Here is a 25,500-nt window from a genome sequence, read left to right on the forward strand (position 1 = left end):
TGACCAGAATATTTACATTTTATTAAATCTTTACAATCAGCAGTTATAATCAAGTACACAATTATGTACACGGATTATGTACATTTTAGCCCAGACTTTTACATCACAGTACATAGTTGCCCTTAGAAATATTGGGTACATTTATCACCAGAGAGTAAAACCCAACAATAGTGTTACAGCACCTGTTATTAGACATCTTCCATAAGAAAATATACGGCTGTAAATTGGTCTGGCTAAAAAAAAAACAAACCAAAAATCTTATAAAATCTCAACATACAATTTTCATTCACAGAATGGTTTGTTTTCTATGTTCTGACTGATGCCTGTTGCATAAGATGTCCTGTTTTTCACCTCTCAACACACACTCATTGGTGCCTACTCAGGGACACTGGCAGGAGGAGGAGAACCAGAGCTGGGCTCATTCTCAAACTTCATTAAGAAACAATAAATGTAAACAATTAAGAAGATTCCTCTAAGATCAAATGAGAAATTAATTGGCTGATCTGAATTACATGGCATGGAATAAGTGCTAGTTGCAGCTGTGATTCCTGAATTCTTCAGTTTTCAATACCATACAAAGAAATGTACAATGCTATACACTAAGGGTGATTCCTGATTAATGATGAGCAATATTCCATATGCAGGGAGCAGACTTCCAAACATTTGGGAAAAACACTCTCTCCCCTTTCCAAAAGGGTTTTTCTTTTTGATGAATACATTCTTTTTGCTTTTTAAGATTATAGTAACAGAAAACTGAATTCTTTCCAGAATGATATGAACAGGTTAAACCAAAGCCTATGTCCTCATAAGGAGATACAAAGTGAAAATAACCTGAATAAAACTGTCCCCCCAATTTAATTCCTCTTTCCCAAAAGGTCAACCTTGCCTGATTCAGGTCTGTAAACAAAGCTATGGCTCTTGTGATGGTTTCAAAGGTGAAGCAGAACTAAATGAAACAAAAACCACTTCAAAAGGAAGGAGGCAACAGTAATCTGAGGTAGGCCACCACCAAAATGCTGCCCCCTAAATCCACATGGAGTTCTGGGATCCCTGAAAGGTAATGCCTGCTGCTCTAATAACAGGTGGAGAAAGCAGTTACTAAAAATGAGCTGGTGATGGCAAGGAAAGTTAACCTTTTAATAACATTTGACATCTACACCTAAATCTGCAAGTAGAAAAAAAAAAAGAAAACCTTTAGCTGCTATTTTGAGATAGTAATGACCAGAGGCCTCTAGGATATAAAAATAACTCTATTTCCACCAAAAGAGCTACTAAGAAGGAAGATGATGTCCATGTCAGAAAGCATGGGAACAAAGATGCTCCTTTTGTGGCACTGAGCACTGACAGATCAATGGAATTCTCGAGTGGAAACGTTTGATCTGCACCTCATGGTTTGATCCTGCACTTGGCTGTGTCCTGGCACTCCCAGGAACCAAGGACACTTACAAGGCTCCCATGGTCAAATGCCTTCTATGAACTCATGTAACAAAACCCATAAATAAAAACGTTCCCAACTGAAAACCCCCAGCTGCTTCAAGTCCAAGCCTCCAGACAGTTACTTGTGCAAAGGAATGACAACTCCATTTAAGAGCTAATTTCTTTCAAAGGACACTTATTCGCTATTTCTCCTCAAATTCCCTCCTACCCTGGTGATTTAAAGTTCTGGATGATATTTAGATGGACTGCCATGCTCTCAAAAGGTGCCTGTGCATTCTGAGGCTTTTGAAAGCAAGTGTGGCTGAGTACATGGATCCAACATGCCTGGGATTGCCCTGCTCACTGTACAGAGTATAAATACAGAGTATGGCTGTGCTAATTAACAGTTGCATATTCAGCACGTGTCATTTCACCAGCTAAATCAAAGGTGCAGTCCAGAGTGGGGCTTCCTCTTTATTTACTCCATTGCAAAGATGAACATAAACCTGCATTTTTTAGCCTGGTGCAGCATATAGGCAGTGTTCATTCTGTCTTTAATATAAAACCATTTTTTGAACCACATGTCACTAAAAGCAGTTTATATAAATCAAGTTAATTAGTTTTTGGCAGTTTCTTTGGACACAGTCAAAATGCCTCTATGTTGTTTAAACTTCCCCATTTTTACTTCAGTATAATGTGGGTAACAAATTTGTACCTGTAACAAACTCCAGAGCCTGGGATAACACCCCTGGACTCTGAACTATCCACCCAACAGCCAGAATTGTTGCTCTTCCTCACTGGCCCTGGCCTCCCTGCCTGAAACACCACACACACAAGTTGCATATAAAAAGAACATGGAGTCAAGCTGTTGGAAGTCAAACTTGTAGAAAAAGGTTTTGCTACAGCTGATGGAGCTGTGTCCTTTCAGAGACTGTTCCAGATTTTGGGGCAGGCTGGAGTTTTTCCACCTGGGAGGCCAAGGGAAACACCTGGGACTCAACACCTGCCCTGGGTGCTTCCCACAGCTCTCCCAGCGGCCCCATGGCTGGCCCAGCCTCCCTGACAGGACCTGCTCATACTCTGCCTTTGGTTTGGACATTCCTGCAGCTGGAAGCCGAGCAGGAGGGGAACCCCCAGGTCCCCTTGTGGTTCCTCGTGGCAAGGGGTGCAAGGAGTGAAGAGCAGCACTGTGATATGTCAGACAAAAGCAGACACCTGGAAACAATTCCCCTGCTGCTGTAAGGAAGGCTTTCAGCTGGGGATGGTGGGTGCCCCATCAAGAACCATTCCATGGTGTGTCACCCCACCCTGCTCAGCTGCTTCCCAGAGCCCCCTCAGAGCCTGGAAGGCAGGAGTCAGGCTCGTCCCTACCTGGGGCACAGCACCAGCCACGGGGCCACCCAAATGCTTTGATTGCACGTTCCCATTTTTAAACAGGAAAAATTAAAACATACAAAGAGCCTGTGCTGGAATTCTGTGTTGTTTTCCAGGTGACACCTGGTTGCTCATCCCAATACTGAATATGTTTTCTTGGATATCAGGGCCTCACTTCTACCCAAAGAGGTCTCCATTTGTTTATTAACAAATAAGTTATTATTACAAGTCATAGCTCATCCTTTTCCATCATTTCAAATGCTTCTATATCTTCATTCCAGTCTGCTAATATGGATTCCATAGGCTGGACTTTGCTATCCCAGTGAGCTTTGGAAGTGGCCTCTGTCTGGGTGTTTTGTTCCTGAGGCTGGCTGTCCCCTGGTGTGCATGCTGGCTCTGGAGCACTGGCATCTGCAGATCCAGAGGTGTGGGGATCCTCCTGTGCCATGGAAACACTGGCACTGGCTGTGCTGGCAGCAGACAAAGGATCAGGGTCACCAACAGCAGAGCTCTCTCCTCCTCCTTCGGGCTCCTCAGCGACTGCTCCAGCATCCTGAGAGTCTGAAGAAGCTTCCTCGGAATTTGGTTTGTGTGCATCACTTTCTGATGATTTCTGGTCCATATTCTCCATTTCCAAGTCTTTGAAAGGGAAGGAAAAAAGAAAAAGTTAAAATAACTGTAGGAATGCAACATTTTAGTATGTATTTGAAAATCAAGGTCGCTTCCCTTGGCCTTATTTCTTCAAGGAAGAGCAAACTTTCCAGTGATATGAAAATTTAATGGTACTGAAGAATGTATTTTATAGAGGGATAGGAGGGAAGCCTTGTAAAAACATTTTAAAGGAGGGCAAACAGTACATTGAGGTTCATTTTGGCTCCTCAAACTTCAGGAGTGACTTGTGGGTCAGTGCCAGTTACCCTGCTTCAGCTTTAAGCAAATAATCACTGTGTGCACTGAACTTTAATGCTGGATTGTAAAGCACTCCCAGATCCACCAAAATCCCACATCTGAGCACTTGGGAGCTGGACAGAGTTTCCTAGGTTTGCTGAACTGTGCATTTGAGAGAGCCAAAGCCAGAGCCTCCCCACTCAAAGCAAGTAACACACGTCTCCCACGTCCCAGCTCAGCTCCAACAATTGCCCAATTTAGTCATGCACATTTCCCTGGGTTTGATGCTTATGGCTGTAAGCAGGACACTGATATTTCAGGATTTTTAGGGAATTTAACTGCACATGCCACTGCTGACATGGGATACTTACTGCTATCAATAATGTAGTTTGGAATCATTTTACCTTTAAAGATTGTTGCTGGGATTCCAAACGGAAGCACGAGGAGGGGGAAGAAGCAGACATAGATTACAAACTCTCAAAGGCAGAGCTGTCCTCTATTCAGCATTTTGTCAGAGCACTTAGCACAGTTAAACAGGAGGGATTTGTAAAAAACAAGACAAGATTTTGGCATATTGGCATATCCCCTTTGCAAACAGGCTGATTTTCTGGATACTTGTTCTTACCTACTCTGCTTGGACACAGCAGTGCTACAAGGAAAGCTTACAAGAGGAAAATCTGGAATTTTCTGCTGCATTCAAACATTTCAAGTGGGAATGTATTAGCTTGCAATTTTCTTGCATTATACAAGAACACCCACGAAACATCTGAGGTCAGCAGCCTTATTTCTCATGTTTACCACTTCTCCTTAGATAGGCAAAATGGTTCCAGCACTTGTCTCTCTCCTTTTGGGTCCCAGGAATGTCACTGGGGATCTTGCTGAGGGAGGGATGCTCACAATGTAGGGCACTGGAAACATGCTGTTCCTGATGCTGCTTCAAAGCAGCTGATGACAAAAAGGGTTCAAAAGGAATCCAAAAGGCTGGATTTTCTCCTAAGCCAAAGTGACATTTAGGAACAGCATTTCTGGACGTTACCTTGTAGGGGAGTGGATATCAATGATATCTCTCAGAAAAAAAAAATTATAAAAATCTAATTTCAGTGTCAAACAGAAAACCACAGCACCTCTGGGCTGCAGTGCAAATCATTCCTGTCCATTTTCCACTGTGCCAGAGCACAGAGGGGAGCTAGATTTACATAAATCACCTCAAACCTTACCTCTGTCTTTTGCTTTATCAGAAAGGAGCACCTCCACAGCCTCATACTCCCGGATGGCATCCAGGATGATGTTCCCTTCCTTGTTGAAGAGGAAGAGCATGGGAATGGTGATGTCGTCTGTGTTCTTGCCATCCCCAGCCATTTGGAAGAGAGGGGCTGTGTCACTGCTGCTGCCCTCGTTGTCATCTAGGCAGAGAGTACCAGGGAAAGGGCAAACTTCTGTTAGATCAGCTAAACTTGGAACAGCCTCCCCTGTGTTTTCCTCCACTTTTCATTTCCCCATTACTCCTCAGGATTTAGTACTGACAGCACCCTGCAATCCTTAAAGTAACAACTTTTAGTCTGCAAAAACACTGACAACCCATCATCCCAATCTGTGTCTGCACAGAACCTGACAAACCCCAAACATCTCTTCGTCTTCTGAAAGCACAATTGCTGTGCTTCTCAGCTTAAAGCCTGTCAGCTTTCCTGTATCTTCAAATCTGTAAAATTAGGTTATATTTACACAAATTAAGAAACTGGAATTGTATTTACCAATGACAATGCCTCCTATTGCTCCAGCTTTCTGAATGTTTCGTGCCTTTTCAGCAAACATGCACTGGCCTCTCTGCATCAAAGCAATTTTCTCTTTCACTGCCTCAGGATTAGTGATCTCTGAGCATCCATTATATGGCTTAATGGTTGCAACGAATCCTCTTGTCTGTTTGGAAAAAACAAAAATAAAGAGAGAATTAGAGCACTATGGTCATGCTTGTGAAAGATTCCCATGTATTTTTGTTCCTTCAGTCATTCTACTGCATTTAGTGTTGTTTTGTGTCAGTGCAGACAATCTGTGCCTTGAAAGTGGAGCTCTAGAAGCAAAGAATGACTGAATGAAAACCTAATTCTCATAATCAGTGTGGTTTGTCTACACCTGGGAAGTGTTGTCTCTGGAAATTTTTTCTCCTATGAACTGCAAAAGTCTGGAACTCTTCTTTGGGGCTGCAACATGAGTTTTCCTACTACTTCCCACAGGGACCCCTGCCTCTGTGGATTGCCCTCTTCCATCTAACAGAGCCTTTTAGAAAAGCTTTCCTTAGAACAACTTGCTCTAACTCTAAAAAGCTTCTGCCAGCTCCTGGCTGACATGAGAGGGAAACTTCTCCTAAATCACCATCTCCTTAGCTGTGCACTGCAGACTGGATGAGCTTGCTTTGCAACTCATGCTGTGCATGTGTTTTAAATCCTAAAGCATGGCTGCTGACTCAGGAGCAGAGCACAGACAGATAAGCCACTCACCCCACTACTGTAACCCCTGTCATTGTCACCACTGGGCCTGTCATTTTAACCCTGTAATTAACTGATCACCTGGAGGATCAGCTGGAGCCCTCAAACAACAGCAGCACTGTAGAGCTGAGGCTTGTGCAACAGAGAGAGGAACAGACACACCCACATCTCACATACCCCTGCTTTGTGCTTGGACAAGTCCATCCCAAACTGTGCTGGCCCAGCAGTCAAGACTACCCTGCCAAAGAAGGGATGGGAAACAATCTGGACAGCTCGAGGAGGGAGCTGCTGCTCCTTCTGCTGCTGGCTGGAGAGCTCAATCATTTCCTGCATGAACCGTAAGCCATCCTCAGCATCCAGGGAACTTGCTGCCTGCAGAGAAAGCAATCAATAAACAATTTTATCTTAAATGTTTGAGGAATTTTGGGGAAAAGAAGCTGAAGTAGTGTTTGCCTGGACCACTGCTACAAAGACTTGTACACACAGGGTGGATGCTCACTTCCACTCAAGCATCAGTTCACAAAAGGTTTAGCACCTGCAGCAGCCAGGAAACTGAAAATATACAAATATATAGACCTCATAAAGAGATGGAAGTATCTCACACTGAAAGCAGTGTTTTCAGCCAAGATGCTGTTGGCCACGTCACTTCAACCTGAGCAGCCTCTACCTAATTTAGTGGAAGATTAGTTAAAAGTGTTGTTGAGAAAAATATTAACAAGCATCAGCCTCCTAAATATAGCTACAATATCCAGCTCATGTGCCTCCTTCCACAGGGTGGCTGTACCTCCTGAAGCTCCAGGTGTCAAGTATCATTGCTGGGAGGACTTAGCAGAGAGCTCTAAAAAATAAAACCCTGCCAGGTCATCTTACTTGCACTGCATGCTGCACTAGCTGTACTCGTCCATCTTTCAGGTGGATCAAACTGACTCCCATCTTCTTCAGGATCTCCAGGTGCTCAGGATTACTGGCCATGAAGTCTCTGGCTCTCAGTGGTGGTTTTGGTCCACTTCCCAAACTCTCCTCTCTGCCAAAAGACACCAGAGATCAAAGCTTTAAAAATCAGATTATCCTTGAAACAGAACTCTAGTGTTCTAGAGTTCTCTGCCATCACAAGATTGGAATTCTTGGTACACTGAGTGCAAGCTTCAGTGGAATGCAACTTCTCAATCAAGTTATCTTTTTTATAAAGTTGTCTTTATATAAGCAATAATTTTATAGTGCAAAACCTCCCTCCCAAGTATTGATAACAAAACTGCCATATACTCTCTCATTTGTAAAGAGTCTGCATTATTGCAACATTGACCAAACCCAGCTTGCCCCATAAAGTTCCAACTCAGTTTTATTCATGAAATACAAATACAGAACAGGTGATCAGGAGGACAAACTTCCTCAGCCTTAACACTGCCGTAAATTCCTCAAAACGGGTGCAGTTATGTGTGGCAGCATCATTTCCTTACTACAAAGAGGACTTTCAGAATTGTTCAGGAGACTGCAGAAAGTATTTTACAAATAGAGACACTTTCTGCAATACTCCAAGAGGGAGCTGTAGCCAAGGTATGCAGCTCATTCAGCTCCTTTTGCTTTGAAAGACTTGCTAATTCCACCTGGAAACAAACTGAGTGTTGCTGGGAGAAATCCAAAGCGATTTTTTCCTGTAACCAGGAATCATCACTTTGGCCCATCCCAAAAGGACTGCCAGCTCCAGCACACCTCATGGCCCTCCTTCCCTGCACAGCAGGGCCTGTTCCACTCAGTCCTGAGCTAACAAAGACAGGAAACATCCATCTTACGCTCTGGAAATGCCCCGGGGACAGCTCTTATCCACCACGTTCTTCAGAGGCTCGCGGATGCTCTGGGCAAACATGGGGTCATTTGGGAAGAGGATCTGCGTGTTTGGACAGGTCCAGTCAAAGTTGCTGTCATCCAGCTCTGTGTACTCTGTGCTCTAAAATCAAAGATACAGAGTAAACAAAAGGCAGGTTATGTTTTTACATAAAGAACATCAGTGACTTAAGTCATCTGTGTTCTGGGGACATCTGGCAGCAACAGGGGGGAGCCGGTGCACTGCAGCCCCTTGGACAGATGAATACAACACTCATTCTAATTTGTAATTTACTAAATTTATATACAGTTTCTAGATTTTTTTTTTCAGAAACAACTAATCCTCTGCTAGTAGACAGTTCTTGTCAAACCTGCTCATGACAAAGCCAGTGCCCTGTATTTTATGTGCTGGACAAGCAAAGGCAGTAGTTCTGGTTTCACCTGATACCGGCTTTACAGTGAGTAACCAGCTGCAGGCTTTAGGTCGTTCTTACTAAAAATGTCACATCTTTTCACGTGAACAAAAGATTCTCCTCCTCAGGAGCCACACAGACTTGCAAGTCTGGATGAGCAAGGATGAATCTCTATATAATTCAAACAATTTCTATTTTCAGGAACAATGGCAGAGTGAACATCTGCACAAATTGCTGGTTTGTAACATGTGAAGCCATGTGGAACATGTCTGGTGGTTTGGAGCCACATTTAGCATGTCCTTAGCTTAGCAAATAACTGGCTATAGATAACTGGCAAGCTCATTTCATAACCCATAAAAATTTATGTAGTATTCATCTATCTAAAAAGACTCACCCCTCCTGTTTGCAACATAGTGGCCAATGAAAAATCAAGGATTTCAAGGCTCCCTAAAACCCAAGACCTAAAGGGCTGTTACTAAGACATGCATGACCTTTCTTGTTTATGAGAGCAAATACAAACAGGATGTTGGGTTGATAGCACCAAGTATCTCTCTCACAGTTTGTTTTAATAGCACTGTATTTATGTTAAAAATCATTTACACATTCCATCTGTTCAGATAAAATTCCATAAAAGAGGAACACCCAACGTCACAGCCTTTCAGCCACCTGACACCATTTTCAATGGGTTTTGCTTACTTGGATTATGCCCATTTGCAGCTTTGACTCAAAGAGCTTAAAAAAGTGCATTTGAGCAATTTATTCTATCCTCTCTACTGGCTTTTCATTAACATTTGCAGTTCTCAACAGAACAAAGTTAGGCCAGCACTGAGAACAGCACCAGCTGTGGGAACCCTGCCTGTCTCAAAGGTATTAAATTCTTATATTGGGAACAAAAGTTAGATAAAATGCTCCTTCAGACCCTTCAGAAAACTTCTTGTTTAGTGCAGAAACCAGCCTGTTCCCAAAACTCAGGGAAGAAAGATAAATCACAGGGAAGGAACATTTCAGAGAGGGTGTGGGATTTCTACCCTGAAGGAACATTTAACACCAAATCCATGATCCATTAAAACATAACCAGTGTTTGACATTAAGATGAAATAACTGAAAATTTGTCACTGCTTAATGCTAAAGTCCATCAAACAGTGATTTTTCCAGGATATATAGCTTGACACACAATATAAGCCTTTTCCTCTGATCCAGGCATTATTCTAAAACTCTTAGAAAATGCTAAAAATAGAAGCACAAATATGTCTCAGACATAATTTTCTCTTTCTCTTCTTCCTTTTTCTTATTGCCTTACAGACAAATTATGTCACCTTGTTGACCACAAAATCAAAAAAAGGTGAAGATTTATGATGCTTCATGGCACATTTGTATCACTCCAGGTTATTTTGGAAGGTTAAGTGATTTATAAACCCACAACTGTTCTCATATTTATGCAATAGGTGCCTACTGCATGGACTAAAGTGATTAAACATCCCTAATCTGTCTGTAGCTCTGTATCTTGTCAAATTAATTCCACAGCTGTTTCAAAAAAACTTTCAAAATTTGTTCACAAGAACAAACAAGAAAACCTTAGGTTTTAGAAAAAATAATAAAAAAATAAAGATGGGGACAAATTATCCTACTGTATTATCTTCCAATTTATACAGAAGTGGGGAATGATTTTATTTTAAAATCTTGCTAATAATTCCTATCTTTTATCTCAAGGTTCAGCAGTGCAGAATCCACTCATTATTCCTACTCTTGTGACTGTTAATATGATGAAACAGTGCCTATTAAACAATGTGTTCAAACTGGTGCACTTCCTCAAACTATGATCTTTCCTGATTTTATTTCCATTTCTCCTCAAAAAAAAGGAAGTGTATCACAGAAACTGATTTAGGCTGGAGCTGTTACATACTGTATTTTTTTTAGAGATGGTTTGGTTTGTTGTGGAGAGCCAGAGTGGCAATAGATGAGCTTCTGTGGTGAAGATATAATCTTCAATGTCAAAAATCATGTCCTCCTTATCAGCAAACAGCAGGTACAGATATTTAAACATCTCAGCCAGGAAAAATGAGTCCATCCTGTGGAGAAAAAGGGGATATCCTTTAGGGAGAGCTCATTTCTAGAACATCAGTAGAATAAATATTCCTAGTTCTCCATCTCTGAAGACTTCATGACTATCACTGCTGGACATAATTCCATTAGCATTCCTTCTGCTTGGAAGAAGCTGTGTTTGGAGGGAAATGATTCAGCACATTCAGTACAAAACAGCATTACAGAAAAAAACAAATAAACCTCCTGACAAACTTACAGATTTGAAGTATATTTAGCTTGAAAGTAATTAATCTATTGCTCTCAGACAAATGAAAGGTTATTAAACTGAAAATATTCTTCTAGAGCATCCTATAACTCTACTGAAACAGTGCACAGCTTGTTTCAATGCATTTACAGTTCAATGCAATTACAAACAGGTAATTTAAGGCTTGGTTATCAGAGTGAAGACAGACAGGTCCTCAAATCTTAATTCAATTACACAGGGAAATTTGATTTTTTTTCTGTGTTTTTGTACTTTAAAAGATAATTGTACAAACTTTACCTGTCTTCATGACTTCCTGTACGAACATCCTTCATTGCAGCAAACCCACAGGGAACTCTGGCATACTTGTTCAAGTTTTCAATGAGGGTTTTTCCTACTTCTAGGTAGTAAGGGTCTCCTGTAGCCTATGAAATAAAACAAAAAAAATTTATAACCATTACATCTTGTTTATATCCTAAACTGGCTCCAGGGGATAAGTTAAGATGGAGATATGCCACTCAATTCTGTATTGAAATAAAACAGCAACAAAACTCCAGGTGCAAGAAAAAGTGCTCAAAGGTCAGAGGAGTGGATGTGACTGTACCTTATATAAGAAGTAGGTGCTTTCAGCAAATTCAGGCCTCAGAGGATGCTGAGCCCAGTGAACTCTGAAGTCTGTTGTGAATGCCTGAGGATGAAAAAGAACGGACAAAAATAAAATAAATGCAGGAATGCAAACCAAACACAGGTTTACTTGAACAGCCTAGCTTTGATAAACACCATTTTTGCAAACATACCTACCACCTGACACCTCCAGTGCAGTCAAGTGTCACTGCACACTGACAGATGGTTAAGCAGCTGTTTCTAAATTAATACCACAGGCTAGATGTCAGATATCTAAAAATTTCCTAGCCTACCTATTCACTCTTAATGAGCACTGGGAAAAGCCACTTCTGTCATATATTCACTACTATTTCACACTAAGATTTAAAACAAGTCTTTGCTTAGGGGGTAGTCTGTTGGCTTAACTATAACTACCTGACCTTTTAAAGTTTCCTTCATAAGTACAAAACACAAAAAATACAACAAAAAACCCATAAAGAGCCAAATTACACCATTTTAAAGGTCCTCAAAAGTCATTCCAGTGCTTAGAATTCTTTGCTCTCAATAACCACACTAGGTGAATGTGATGTTAATTAAAATGTTCTCTAAGAGAAATAAGCTTACACTAGAGGAAAGTCAGAATTAAACCCAGAGTCAGAAGCTTTCAAATATAATCTGAGTCATCACAGATTAAAGACACACACTTCAGCAGGTAAACAAGCTTTTCTGTGAATAATGGACTTGCTCAAAGACTTGCAGCATCTGCAGTAAGTTTGTGTGCTGACTTTCAAAGTCATTATACAAAATTTCAGAACATCCTCTCAGCTGTCAGACCTGCAGAACTGCAAATCACATAAGAATGCCGTGGAAACGAAGCTCTGATTTTAATAACATATATACCTGCTGGTTTTTCAAATGGGCATCTGCAACTGTTCAAATTGATGTAAGAATTGTAAGAATCAGTTTACACAATCAAAAACACAAATTTTTGATTTACAAAATCAAAAAACTACTACCTTACCTCTGGAAGGAAGTTATGCTTTTTTATAACCTGATACAGCATCTCATGTGTTTCAATAGCAGGTCTAATATCACCCTTCAACACCTAAAATTAAATAATAAAAGTATCATTAATTCACCAAGCATAGGGCTAATACTCAAGGTTAAAAACACTCATGGTGTGTTCATGTAAAGCCACAGAGCAGTCACTACATATTGTAATTATTAATCCCTATCAGTGTAAGTCACAGCTACTCCTTAAGAGTTTTTTAAGCAAAATCACTGAACTCATTAAAATTATTGCCCATGTAGAACAAGGACTTCTGACATTTACAAAGAACTTGAAAACATCATTTAGGTTATCTTAAAGATGTCAATGGCACACAAAGTAGAAAACCAGTTACAAGTACAAAGGAAGCTTAATTGGAGTATTTTCATGACTAGGAGTGAAGGAAGCAAATTACAGGAACACACTTGTCCTGATACTCAACATAGCCAGCAAAGCACATTAACTTGCATCATGGCATTGAAGTGACTGGAAGAATAAGTACAGAAATCATGGAATCAGAATGGTTTGGGTTGGAAAGGACCTTACAGCCCATCCAGTGCCACCCCTGCCATGGGCAGGGACACCTTCCTCTAGCCCAGGGTGCTCCAAGCCCTGTCCAGCCTGGCCTTGGACACTGCCAGGGATGTTCCCTCAGTATTTCTGAAAATCAAATTACTACACTTGGCTTGAAAATCATATATCTAACCTAGTTAATCATTTCTTTGTTACTAAAACCATTTGTACATGGATTTTACACCTTACCTGCAATCCAGGGAAGAAAGCAAGCAGAGAATCCATCCAGGTCCGAGCATTTAGCATTGGTTTGTGAATGTGAACATCAAGGAGAAGAGGTGGCTGGCTGATGTATCTCATTATGGCATCATAGTGCTGCCAAACATCAGGAAAAGCAGGAGTTTGCATCAATTCATTCCCCAAAAGAGAGACAGATCACCAGACTGGCATTGCATTTGAATGGAAAAGCCAGTACTACATCTCCAATCATTATTACATTTGGCAATGCCTCTCATCTCTAGTTTTGCAAACTAAAACCAAGTGTAGTAAATACTGAAAAGCTCCACATTACTACACTTGCACAGCTCACCACATTTCCAAGGAATACACATACACAAAAGTACATCCAGCAGCCATGTGATAAACCAGGAATATCACAGTTAAGGCACATTTGTTTTGGCTGAATTTTAAAGCACACTCTAAAGAAAGCTGAAATTGCTTTTTCTGAACAACAGAATTCCAAAGCATATGGATCTCAGAAGGAAAAGGAGGTTAAAAAACCCACACAAAGCAGCTAGACTGCATGGCTCAGAAGAACTTCTAAACCCTCTAGGTCACTTGCCATGTTGCTGACTTCCAACCCCAAATTTTGTTTTCAGAAGGTGCAATCCTGAGCACATCAGCCAAACTGACAGAAACACTTAACAGATGTAGCTCAAGGAAAATGTAACACTTAGGACCATGAAATCATCATTACACCTAAAGTATTACAACTTTAACGATGGAATTATTATCTTCTAATAAAAAAATCATGCTATATGATGTAAAATAATTATATTATTTAAGATGTTTTTAATGGATATTGCTATTTTCAAAATAAATAATGCTTTTATGAAAGAATTATGATGCTGACCAAAGCTGCTCAGTAATCTGTGAATTAAAAAAAACTGAGTATGGTTTTCAGCTTGTATACTTAAATGCATCCCGGGCCCGAAGATCTGCAGTGCAAAGCAAGATTCACACTTTGATTTTTTTTGTTGCTCCAGGACAAAATGAAATTGTACAATGGTTTGGAAGAAGAGGTCCTTACGTTCTTTTACAGAAACATTTGCAGTATTGGTCTGGGAATACAGCTTCTCTCATGCCAGGAACATGGATAAAGGCCTACAAGGTTCTGAGGTTTACTGGACAGGGTTAAAATAACTGCTCATGTGACAGCTAATCACCCAAGATTAGCAAAAACCCTCAGTAAAAAGAGCTGGCACTGAATACAGCAGAAGTCATAGAAATTCTACTAAAGATCCCTTCTCAGGCTAACAGCTGACAACACAATTACTCTGAAATTTGTATTACAGAAGGCACAAACCTGAGCAAGGTGTTAACTTACCGTGTTAAATCTTTCCAGGAAACTGTCATCTCCCAGCAAGACATAGGCTTTTAATAAATATTCATAGTATGAATCTATTCCTGCTCCAACTCCACTGTCTAGGAACAGGTGAAAATAAAAGGGTGGGTTTACTTTATGTAGCAATATGGGTATTTTCCACATTTTCCTACTTTAGATTTAAAGGCTCTTCCAGTGAAAGGAAAAGCCTCCTTTCACTGGAATTAAGGCACAGATGGAAGCAGAGACACAATACTGTGTGTGTATGCCAAAGGCTTTGCACTACCAGTGCACATAATAATACGGACAGACATGCATTAAAAGACACTTATTTCACAGATCATCAGTTCTCTCATCCTATTTATATTTTTCCCATGTATTTATAGCCATCTCTTAAAATTCATCCCAAGGCACTTCCCTCTTGGTATTAAAGAGGATCAGGGAACACTTTGCCATGAATAAAACCACTTTCTCTACCAGAGCCAGGCTTTGGGGCAGCATGTTCCTCCACTGCCTCTCCCATTAACATCTTTCAGCAGCCCAGGTAAGCCTGCTGGGGGTGGGTGAGACCCCCTGGCTGTGGCTCAGCCCCACCTTTGCGGACCCAGTCCCCGGTGTGGATGTTGATGGTGACCCCCACTAAGTTGCTGCTGCGCTGCCTCTTCTCCCAGATAAAATCCAGCGCCTTCCGGGCATATTCCTGCAACAACAACAGCAACAGGGAATTGGGAAACACAGACACTCAACTCTGATTCTTCTGGCTATTTCAATTAAGATGCCAGGAAAGGAATAGGATTCATAATAGATTCATAGGAATAGTTTCATGTCTAACAATTTCAGAACTCCTTCTGATCTTCAGAATATTTGTTTACTTCTGTATTACTCTAACTACTTTCAACCAAAATTATTTCCTGTGATTTAAAAAATTATTGAAAAAAATCAAACCTTGGAAGAAAACCCACAAACACTACAGATCTCAACATATACAAAAGTTTTTGTGCAGCACAGCTAAGACATGCATTTAGTGAACTCAGAATTCTTTTTCCAAAATTACAAACTGTAAACATTACGTTAAGGCAAAAAATAAGATATCGTGGAAAGCAAACCTCAAATATAGATGTTCCTGTGAATCTGCTTAAAGCTGCAAACTCAAGGATCAAGGTACCAGCACAAGCTGTACAGGTATCAGTTTCTGTTCCTGTTCGTGCTTCTGGATGTCTTACACCAAATTTTAAGTTAACCTAGAGAAAAACAGACATTATAATATTTATTTTTCCTAGCTGAAAGAGTTTACATTCCTTGTATAGCAAGTATATAATCTATGCTCTTTCTAAAGACAAGAAAAAACAGATCTCTTTGGTTTTGCTCTGCCAACCTAGACATGCACAGAGAACTATCCACAAATACTCAAAATCTCAACCCTCCCAAACAAGATCCTGTTGCCTGGTTCACTAGGCATTTGAATAAGAGAATACAGTAAGAGAATAAAAATCTAATCTGAGCAATTTTTTAGCAACAAATCAGGAACTCAAACCATCACAAGAGCTCCTGAAAATTTAGTTTTGTAAATATCTCACTACTCCTGGCTCTTAGAGTACCTGCAATTTATCAGTTTTCAATTTTCTTGCCACTTAATGAATACAGAAATGATTTTGGAAACAGATATAAAATCAAAACAGCAGAAGTCATGATTACAGTATAATCCTGCATTACAGAAACAGAACTTACTCTTGGATAAGGGAGACCACTAGTGGTGTTAAAAGCAGGTAAAAGCTTGTAGCCCAGTTCCTTGGCCATGTGCAGGAGTTCACCATTGTACCACTGCATATATTCACCTTTTTCCTTCAGCATAATTGCCACTGAGTGCCCACCTAGGAGACCTCTAAACACAAGAGAAATGATCCACATCTCAAAAGGTATGTTCATCTGAACAGCAAGGACAGCTCTCTACAATTAGACGACATGTACATAACTGTGACCCTAGGTTTTAGACTGCTGATCCAATTCCCATTATAATCAAGGTTTGCTATCAGGATTTGGGAAGCAATTCTTCTTGTTTATCATTGGATTCATAGATTCATCAATATTAGACAGGAATAGCAACCAAGATCTCCAAAATGTCATATAATAACTTAAAATTACATTTTCTGATCCAGCATTGAGCCCCAGAGGTCCCTTCCAAGCTGAAATAATCTATGATCCCAGGTATCAAAATGTGGTAAATCAAGTATTGAACAGAGACATTTGCAAACCTGTTTCTCTAAAGCAACCCCCCTGCTCCCTCAGCATGCTCATGGGGTTCTTAATCAGCAGAGCTGTGCCTGCAGCAGTGAGATGGGGCAGCTTGATCCAGTACCACTGCAGCGAGTCCTGCCTTGCATTTTAAAACCACTCTCTGACAAAGGCACAACTATTTCAAACAGGTGGAATAGCACAGAAGAGCGTCTTAAAGACACTGCCTAAAATCCACATTTTTAGGAGCTTTGAAAACAAAAGTTACTCACCCAAGGACTCTTATGTTGGTTTCAAAGACAGACACAACTATGTCATTATCTAAATTAACATCCTTTATTACTTTTTTTACAGCCTCTTCAAACTCTTTGGTTTTATTTAACACCTGGAATACAACAGTGAGCAGGTGTTCAGTTCCAGTATAGCTAATGCAGTCACAGTGTATTTGCATACAGGATATTTCAGTGCACACAAAGTTACCCAAGAAATATGAACATACAATTCAAACCAGAAATACATCAGCAGTTATTAAGAGGTGCCCACCACTAACTGAGCCTCTTGCTTTAGACTATAACTCTCTTGTGTTAAGTTAGAGCCAAAATAAAAGCAACATAAAAAAGTATCACTGAAATGTGAAGGAACTGCTGTAGTTATTACAACCAACTCCAAACTCCATCCTCACAGCATTTCAAAGTTCCCACAAGCAACAGACACTTCAAACAGAGCCAGAGATCAACAGCCATGAAAAAGAAATCTAAAAATAAGTCTGAGCATCAGAAAACAATCTGTTTTATCAAAGCTTATCAACAGATTAAGCTTACCACAAGAGTGTCCAAGGTATCAATTAAGGTCAGTGAAAACCTATGAAAGAAAATTTAAAACAGATTTACTATAGATCTGTATCTGTAGGAATTAAGTGATTTTTAATAGTAACTGATACCAGGGAAGAAACTAAATTCTCACAGACCACCAGCTGCAAAACAATCAGCTGTACTTAACATGTTTAATATCAAAACCTCTTTCTAAGTTTCTCCCCTTTGCTAGTGACCAGAATAGGAGCTGACAAAGAGGCTACGATTACAGATACATTTATTTACTGCAATGCTTTCTAAATTCTGGTAAATAAATTTCATTTTTATTTCTTGTCTCCAATCAAATCTATTAAGAAATCCAGCATAAAAGTTTAAGTGGTTTTCCAGCCTCTGTTTCACTTAGTTTTTCAAAAAAAAGGAAAAACGTTGAGATGACAAGCCATTCCAAGCTAAATTTCTCATACCAGAAACTGTTCCAACACTAGCAAGTGGTAGGCTTAAAATAAGGAACTACTTTATTTATTCTAAAATAAAGAACTATTTTAGCAGTGCCCAAGGCCAGGCTGGACAGGGCTTGGAGCAACCTGGGCTGGTGGAAGGTGTCCCTGCCCATGGAACTGGATGGGCTTTAAGGGCTCTTCCAACCCAAACCAGGCTGGGATTCTGTGATTATTCCATGAAAAGAGAGCATCAAGTCAGCTCCACAGTGCCTGAAACAAGAAGATCCTAACAAGGATCAGAGGTTTTCTCCAGAGCTGCTCCAGTGCATCCAGAGCTGAGAGGACCTTTCCCCATCCCAGGAATTATATCTATAATTGTATCATAAATATGTCTAACAACTGCTCCTGTGCTAAGACACACCCACAACACAGAATAGAATTTACAGAACATGATGGTGTTAAAACTGAACACTGTGGAACAGTTAAAATTGCCTGCTGAGGAGCACACACCAAGGATTTCAGTAAGTGCCCAGTCTTTGAAACCTTGCAGGCAACATGTGACACCACAATTCTAATTAAGTGTTCCTATATTATAATTCTCTTGAATTTGTAAAGACATAAGGGCACTTTTTAAGTGCTGTTTTACAGGAGACAGAGATTAACTAATGATTGTGCACAACTGCCTAACAAATTCACAACTTTTTCTGTACAAGAGGAGAGAAATTATGCCTTTCACATCTATATGGAAGGCTCCTAAGTTCTCCAGGGAAACAGAACTGACCCAGCTCCCTCACCCTGTCATTCTGTGATTGCAAAGACTGGCAGAGAACACAACTGATGAGGCAGCTGGCAAGAAATAGGAATTAGATAAGAAATCTGCTACATAATAATGTAACTAATTATAAGGTAGAGAATAAAGCCTGTATACAAAAAAATAATAAACACATACAATAATTTAATGCATTTAAGGGTAGAGAGCAGGGGGGAAGGTATTTCTACTCAAATGGGCTGGAAGGTATTTTTACTCAAATGCTAGAATGTTACTTTTAAAAAAGGTCATTAAAAAGAATGGATTCAAAATACATTTTCATTACATTTTTCATCTGCTGTATCTTTGGATACCTTCAAGGCAGCAGGATTATATGGAAATCTCTAGACTAAAAAACATCTGTACATAACAAAACATAGCCAAAATAACATGCTCAATATCCTACAGACAATTAGAAGCACTATTTAAGAGAAGGATTTCAGCTTTGATTAACATTACTGTGCTTAGAGACATTAAACAGTGATACTAAAAAAAATCAGCTGTTTGTTATTAAAGAATTTGATCTATAAACTGCACATATTCAAAGGTATCAATTACAAATGCATTTAGAATAGGTCAATTTTGCCTTTGATTATTCCATTTAACATGGAAAAAAACAGTCCTTAAATTTACATTCTGCTAGCCAAAGGATCAGTATTTTGTACTCTCAACTCCCTTGAAAGAAAGAACAGAAAATATTTCTGAAATAATGTTTTATACTTCAGCAAAGGCCTCAGGCTATCATACACATGATAATCATTTGACTGCTTGTTTTCAGAAAACTTTCTACTTTAAAAAAGCACTTTAAATATCACTTATTAGGCCAGCATCATGGATAAGAGTTTATTGTTATGTTCAGCACAACATTAACCCTTATAACCTGCACTACTAATATCATAAATGTCAGCCACATTTGGAAGGCTTTCCTATGGAAAATACTTGGGAGGACCATTAAAAAATTATTTTTGGATTTCATTCACTGCTCAATTCTCTTCTTCTAATTAAGGTACAATTTCACATGAGTTAACTTTATAATAATAAAGACACAAGTGTAAGTTAACTTCACAACAACAAAAACATTTCTTACAAGTGTAAGTTAACTTCATAATAATAAAAACAGAAGTGTAAGTTAACTTCATAACAACAAAAACACTTCTTACAAGTGTAAGTTTCTGGCCAAATCAACTGAACACACAAGTTTTATGGGCTGCCAATTGTAATTCTATTCCTAGATGTTTACAGTGACCATTTCAGACACTAACTTTCCCAAGGCATCATCCACATCCCCTCGACTTGGCTCCTGACCCCGCACTCGTCCACGACAAGTTAAAGGCATGAGTTCATCAGCTGGATACGCATGCTCCTGTTGGGAACAAAACAGGGGAATCAGTTACAGTGCTCACTGCCACCCTTGGGAGCCTGCAAAAGGAACCTTCATCATGCTGCTCTTCAGAAAACCTGCAGGGCCACCACAGAGCCCTGCAGCTGGGAAGGGACCTCCAGAGTTCATCTTTTGCAAGCCCTCTGCTCAAGAAGGGTCACCCAGACCCAGCTGCCCTGTACCATGTCCAGGTAACTCCTGAGCATCTGCAAGGGGGAGTCCATGGCCTCTCTGGGCACCCTGTGTCAGTACCGGGGCAACTCCATACAGAAGTGTTTCCTCCTGTTCAGAGGGAACCTGCAGTGGTTCAGTTTATGCCCATTTCCTCTCAGCCCTCCTGAGAACAGCCTGGCTCTGTCTTCTTGACAGCTTCCCTTGTTAAACTCCCTGGAGCTTTCCCTTCTCCAGGCTGAACAGCCCCAGCTCCCTCAGCCTATCTTTACAGGGAAGATGCTCCAGCCTCTCCATCACCTTGATGGCCTTCACTGCACTCTGCACAATGAACTCACCTGGCTGAGGGTGACAATCAGTGACAGGTAAGAGAACTCAGAAGTTCAAACAAAACATTGATGAATTATTACACAAGACATAAAAGATAACATTCACAAAAAAAACCCCCACCAAAACTTAACAAGACTGAGCCTTTTACAAATATTACAAATATAAGACTGACATCAATGACAATGAATCTTAAATATATCTAATTCAAATAAACATGAAATTGCCTCCTTTAGAATCTTAACACAAGTGGTTTGGGACAGAGCTTTTTCTCTTTATTTCAGCAGGAAACTGGCTGCTGTACTGAGGTCTCCAGTTTGACTTCTAGTGGAGAACTAACATGTGGCAGGAGAAAAAACTTCAATTGCTGCACTGAAACTGCAAGTAAACACATGCAAAATCTTTCCAAATATATGGTACAAAAATAATCTGTATTCAAGCATGAAATAAAAATAAAAAAGAAACATTCCTCTATAAATAAACAGCTCTTACAGAAACTTCTTTTGAAACTGATGGTTTGTTTCCCTGTATACCACCCTCCTGAGTGTTTTGGTCTTTGCTCAAGTCTTTGTTCTCCTCAAGTTTAACTACAAAAGGCAGAATCTAGATCATTTTAGTACAGCTTAGATGTTTCTGAATACCTCTGCAAAGTATTCAGAAAAACAGATTAAAGAAGTACACAACAAAAATAATGTCAAAACTGAGATCTCTGGCTTAAATTTTGGATAAGAGAAGTGATAAAAAATCTGGAAAAATAAACTTTTAGCTTTACAAATAAAGAACTTGAAGCATTTTGAAAAATAAAAGTTCACTTATTCTCTGCCTACATCAGAGAATAAGCAGCTATTGCACTGAGTTATTTCCCAACTTGTCACTGGCCTCAAGTGACTGACATGTCATTTTCACATGTTCTGACAGTCAAGAAGAGAAATAACCCCATTATTACAAATGTAGTTCAAGGACTGAAAAAACCCAGCAGCTTTTTCTAAGCTTCTGTTAACAACTTTAAAAAGACAAAAAAAGGCAAGGGAATTTCCCCTGCAATCAAACATCAATTTTCAGTCTTCTAAATACAAATGTCTAAAATATGTATTAATAGAAACAGAAAATCAAAACTTTTCAGCTGGCTGTTTCAAAAACACCTGCAAAAACACTTCATTCTCCTGTTGTCAGAATCAAGTCTGATACTCTAATCTTTTTTTAAACAAGCAAGTCACATTTCTCTGTTTGTTTAGTGCTCCAGCATACGTGGCAAATAAATATCCTTTTGGCTTCAAAGTCTCCAGGATAACTGAAGTTTTCTCTCTCCTTCAGACAGAAGTTTCTTGCTTCAGATGTGGCAAGACCCCTACCAGTTGCCAATTTATCACACAATGAACAGTAGAAGCACAGCTCTTTGTAATATTTTGTCCAATTTTGCCAAACACATAAGTTTTCCATTGAGGAAATCCAAGCCAAGTGTTTTTCATGGAACCAGATTACAAAAATTACAACCAAAAAGCCTTGATGTTTAACTGCTAAAGGTTTCAAAAGTCCAGAGCTTAAGTTAAAAGGAGAAACTGCACCCCTTTGAAAATCCTCTTGGCTTAGCTTTCTGTCCACTCTACAGTCCTGTATCTCTCCCATGTTGTATAAAGTTTTAACTCCTGACATTTTAAGTTTGAATTACATATTCAAGTTTAACCCATAACACAGAACCTGGGACATGTGGCAAGATGCTGCAAGGAAACAGCAGTTTGTGCTGCAGGAACTGATGCAACTTCAGAGGGGTTTCTGTAACAGCCACAAAGAATGTGCAAGAATGTTCACATGAAGCCAGTAAGAATTAATCTTTTATATTTATCTTAGTCAAATCCACACTTTCTCCTCAGAAGTGTATTACTTATAGAATATTTTAAAGTAATTTTTACTTGAGGAAGTGCACTCCAAGTAACCATTTATTGTTAAGCTTTTGTAAACAGAGCCAGAGCAGAGTGTGTGGGATGGCTCAGAGATCCAGAACAGGAGGATACCTGCACAGGAATCACAAGTCAGAGCAAAAGAAACCACAGCCAGCATGGCCCATGGTCATATGACAGTCACACCCTGGGATATGGCACCAGATTCCCTTTCTCTTCTGCAAACAGTCTGTACAACACCCAAACTGCATCTGGCATGGCTTACCACTGAAGAAATATTAAATGCCATTTTTACCTACAAAGTAAGTAAGATCAATTTGTGTTCTCCAGAGTCTAATGTCTACAGACAGCTCTCCCAAAGTTCCTTTTCCTGGAGTTTCAAACCAAATTCTTTACTGTTGATAGCCTGACATGAGATGAACTGGTTTGGGAAAGGTCAGGCATGGATTAGGAGAGTTACCACAAGCAATTCTTAGTTACTACTCTAAAAGCCTTCACAACCTTCCTGAAAGTAACACTTGTGGTCTTTTTAAAGGCTTTACAGGTGCTGTTATTTATTTTAGCTCTGTTTTCACCCCTCCTTCCCAGATGTTTCTATAGAATGTCATGTACTGTAGGTTGTTTTCTCCCCTAGGTCAGCAACAACTCCTCTGAAAAACACCAAACAAGTATTTCACTTACCATATAATTGCTATATGCATGATCAAACATTTCAAGCACTTGATTTCTAAAAAAGAAAAAAGGAAAAGCATTAGTGTATGTCTCCCAATGGCCTTTAACACACAGGTATACCTTTAACTTACAGGTATCATTCTTTAATATCTGAATGTCAGGCACAGGTCCTCTACTAACATACTCTACTCAAGTAAATGATATATAGAATAATATTTTTTCTTGATTCAGCTATTCTTGTCCACTCCAGAAAGGAAAGACTCTTTCTTCACCTAACACGAAATTATTTAGGGGTCTCTTGGCAAGCAAAAACTAAAGAAAATCCTTACTTTTTGTATCATATGTCTGAAAGAACAGAAATGCTTCCACACATAAAAACTCCCAAAAAAACACCTTGTTTTTTAAGACACAGCACTACTTGTGATCATTCCTAACTGTTTCACTAAGGAGCCCTGCAAGGAAAAAAGGATGCTAATTTCTACCATCAACATAATTCACAATCTCTGCTGATAAGACAGAACATAAAGGAGCCAGGAACACCACAATTATATTGTAAATATCCAATTTAGCTCAATGACTTGGAAATTCAAGGAGTAGTTTTAACTCTAGTGCATTAAGGCATCAAAAGAGTAGAGGATGGTGCTTTTCCCAGGTGCCTCTCAGGTTGCAGCAGGCAAAAAACCCCAGATAAACACACCGAGCTGCTGGGTGATGCAGCACACAGACAACTGCTTAAAACTTACATTTACAGGCAAACACAAACCACAGCAGGGCATGGCCTGCACATGCCTGGGGTATCAGATGATATTTTAAGTGCAATGCAAAAATTTTAAAACAAATTGGGGGATGAAACTTCAACTCCTTGTGTAGCCTCATGAAGAAAACATAAAAGATTGCACAAATTTTCCTGAGAACCCATGATGGAAAATCCCAGTAACTGTAAACACTGGAGTTAAATATCAACTTATACATGACAGCTGGACTTGATGATCTTGGAGGCCTTTTCCAACCTTAACAACTGTGAGAGCATCCACACTGCTTCTCCAGCAGACTTTTTGCATTATTGCTCTGTACAACTGACCACCGGATGGGAAGAGGACGATGAAACTGTCCCCAGAAGCATACTAACACAAAATACTCTTGATTGCAAATTTGTTTTAACAAGTCCCGCTCCATGCAGGAAAATGCATTTCTACATACGTTGTAATATTTACACTTCAGCTAAAAACTGCGATAAAAAATCAGCGTCTTACACGTACGTGCACGGGGACTGGAGCGGTTTATGTTACATACAGGAACTGGGCAGAACACACGTCAACATTTACCTTTTTTATGACTCCCGCACTCTCCCGGCCACAATTAAACCAACCGAGCGGGGATTTGCTCTTACCTTTGCTCACTTTCACCCCCAGCCCCTTTTCAGCAAGCCCTGCCTGAAGCTCCAAGGCGAGCTCCAGGCTCCCAGAGCACACGGCTCGATCCCGGAGCGGAGCCGGGGCCGCGTGTGCCCCGCAGCTGGCGGAGCTGGCCCGGACACGGCCAGGCTCCGGCACACGCGGCCCCAGCACGGCCCCCGGAGCGTTCGGGGGCAGACGGACGGACGGACAGACGGACAGGGGCCGCCGTCCCGAAGCACTGCAGTCACCGATCCCAGCCCATCCCAGCCCCGCGGGCAGCGCACACGCCGGCCCGGCCCCGGCCCGCCGTCCGTCCCTCCCTCCGTCCGTCCCTGCGCTCACCCCAGCCGGCGCTTCTCCTCCCTGCTCATGGCCCCGGCGCCCGGGGCGGCCGCCAGCACGGAGGAGGCGGAGAGCAGGCCAAGGGCCAGGAGCTTCCAGGGCCTCCTCCAGCGGGGCCCCCGCTCCCCGGCGCGGCAGCCCGGAGCTGCGCTGAGGGCCATGGCGGCCGGCCGGGTGCCCGCTAGTCCCGCTGCGGGCCCATCGCCGCTCCCGCGGCTCCCGGGGCAGGAAGGGCCCGGCCCGGCCCCTCCGCGCGCGCCCGCGGGGGCGTAGCCAAGGAAACGGCCTCGCGCCGCCGCCGCTTCCGGCACCGCCCCTCCTCCAGCGCGCGCCGCCGGGCCAATGGGAGAGCGCACCGGGCGGGTCACGTGAGCCGGCAGGGACCGCGTAACGAGAGGGTCGACGTGGACAAAGGGTGGGGAACCACAGCTCCCGGCGTGCCCCGCGTCCTGACAGCACACAGCTCCCGGCGTGCCCCGCACCCCGCCCCGCCCGCCGTGCTGCCTCAGGCGCTGCCCGGAGCGGCTCCGGACGGAAGGGGCCGTGCGGAGCAGCCCATGGTGGGCAGGGACGT

General features: G+C 41.1%; 1 protein-coding gene across 3 annotated transcripts; it reads right to left on the reverse strand.

The window, feature by feature from the left end:
- Positions 1-25,293, reverse strand: EDEM3 (ER degradation enhancing alpha-mannosidase like protein 3). 3 transcript variants are annotated; one of them, XM_005487042.4, is made up of 21 exons: positions 24,927-25,293; positions 23,197-23,242; positions 20,001-20,101; positions 17,500-17,539; positions 16,951-17,063; positions 16,175-16,328; positions 15,553-15,687; positions 15,041-15,146; positions 14,450-14,547; positions 13,093-13,218; positions 12,304-12,387; positions 11,284-11,367; positions 10,980-11,104; positions 10,299-10,464; positions 7,952-8,106; positions 7,032-7,185; positions 6,339-6,533; positions 5,430-5,595; positions 4,896-5,081; positions 4,083-4,097; positions 1-3,429 (listed from the first exon to the last, which is right to left on the reverse strand). In XM_005487042.4, exons 1-21 carry the CDS (start codon positions 25,085-25,087, stop codon positions 3,020-3,022), a joined length of 2,820 nt encoding a protein of 939 aa, XP_005487099.1. In that variant the 5' UTR covers positions 25,088-25,293; the 3' UTR covers positions 1-3,019. The 3 variants fall into 3 exon arrangements, with proteins under 3 accessions (XP_005487099.1, XP_005487098.1, XP_005487100.1); XM_005487041.4 differs by having other exon boundaries at positions 4,050-4,097; positions 24,927-25,243; XM_005487043.4 differs by lacking the exon at positions 4,083-4,097 and having other exon boundaries at positions 24,927-25,242.
- Positions 25,294-25,500: the final 207 nt, after the last annotated feature.

The sequence above is a fragment of the Zonotrichia albicollis genome, chromosome 8 (assembly GCF_047830755.1).
Source record: "Zonotrichia albicollis isolate bZonAlb1 chromosome 8, bZonAlb1.hap1, whole genome shotgun sequence".
Classification (NCBI taxonomy): Eukaryota; Metazoa; Chordata; class Aves; order Passeriformes; family Passerellidae; genus Zonotrichia; species Zonotrichia albicollis.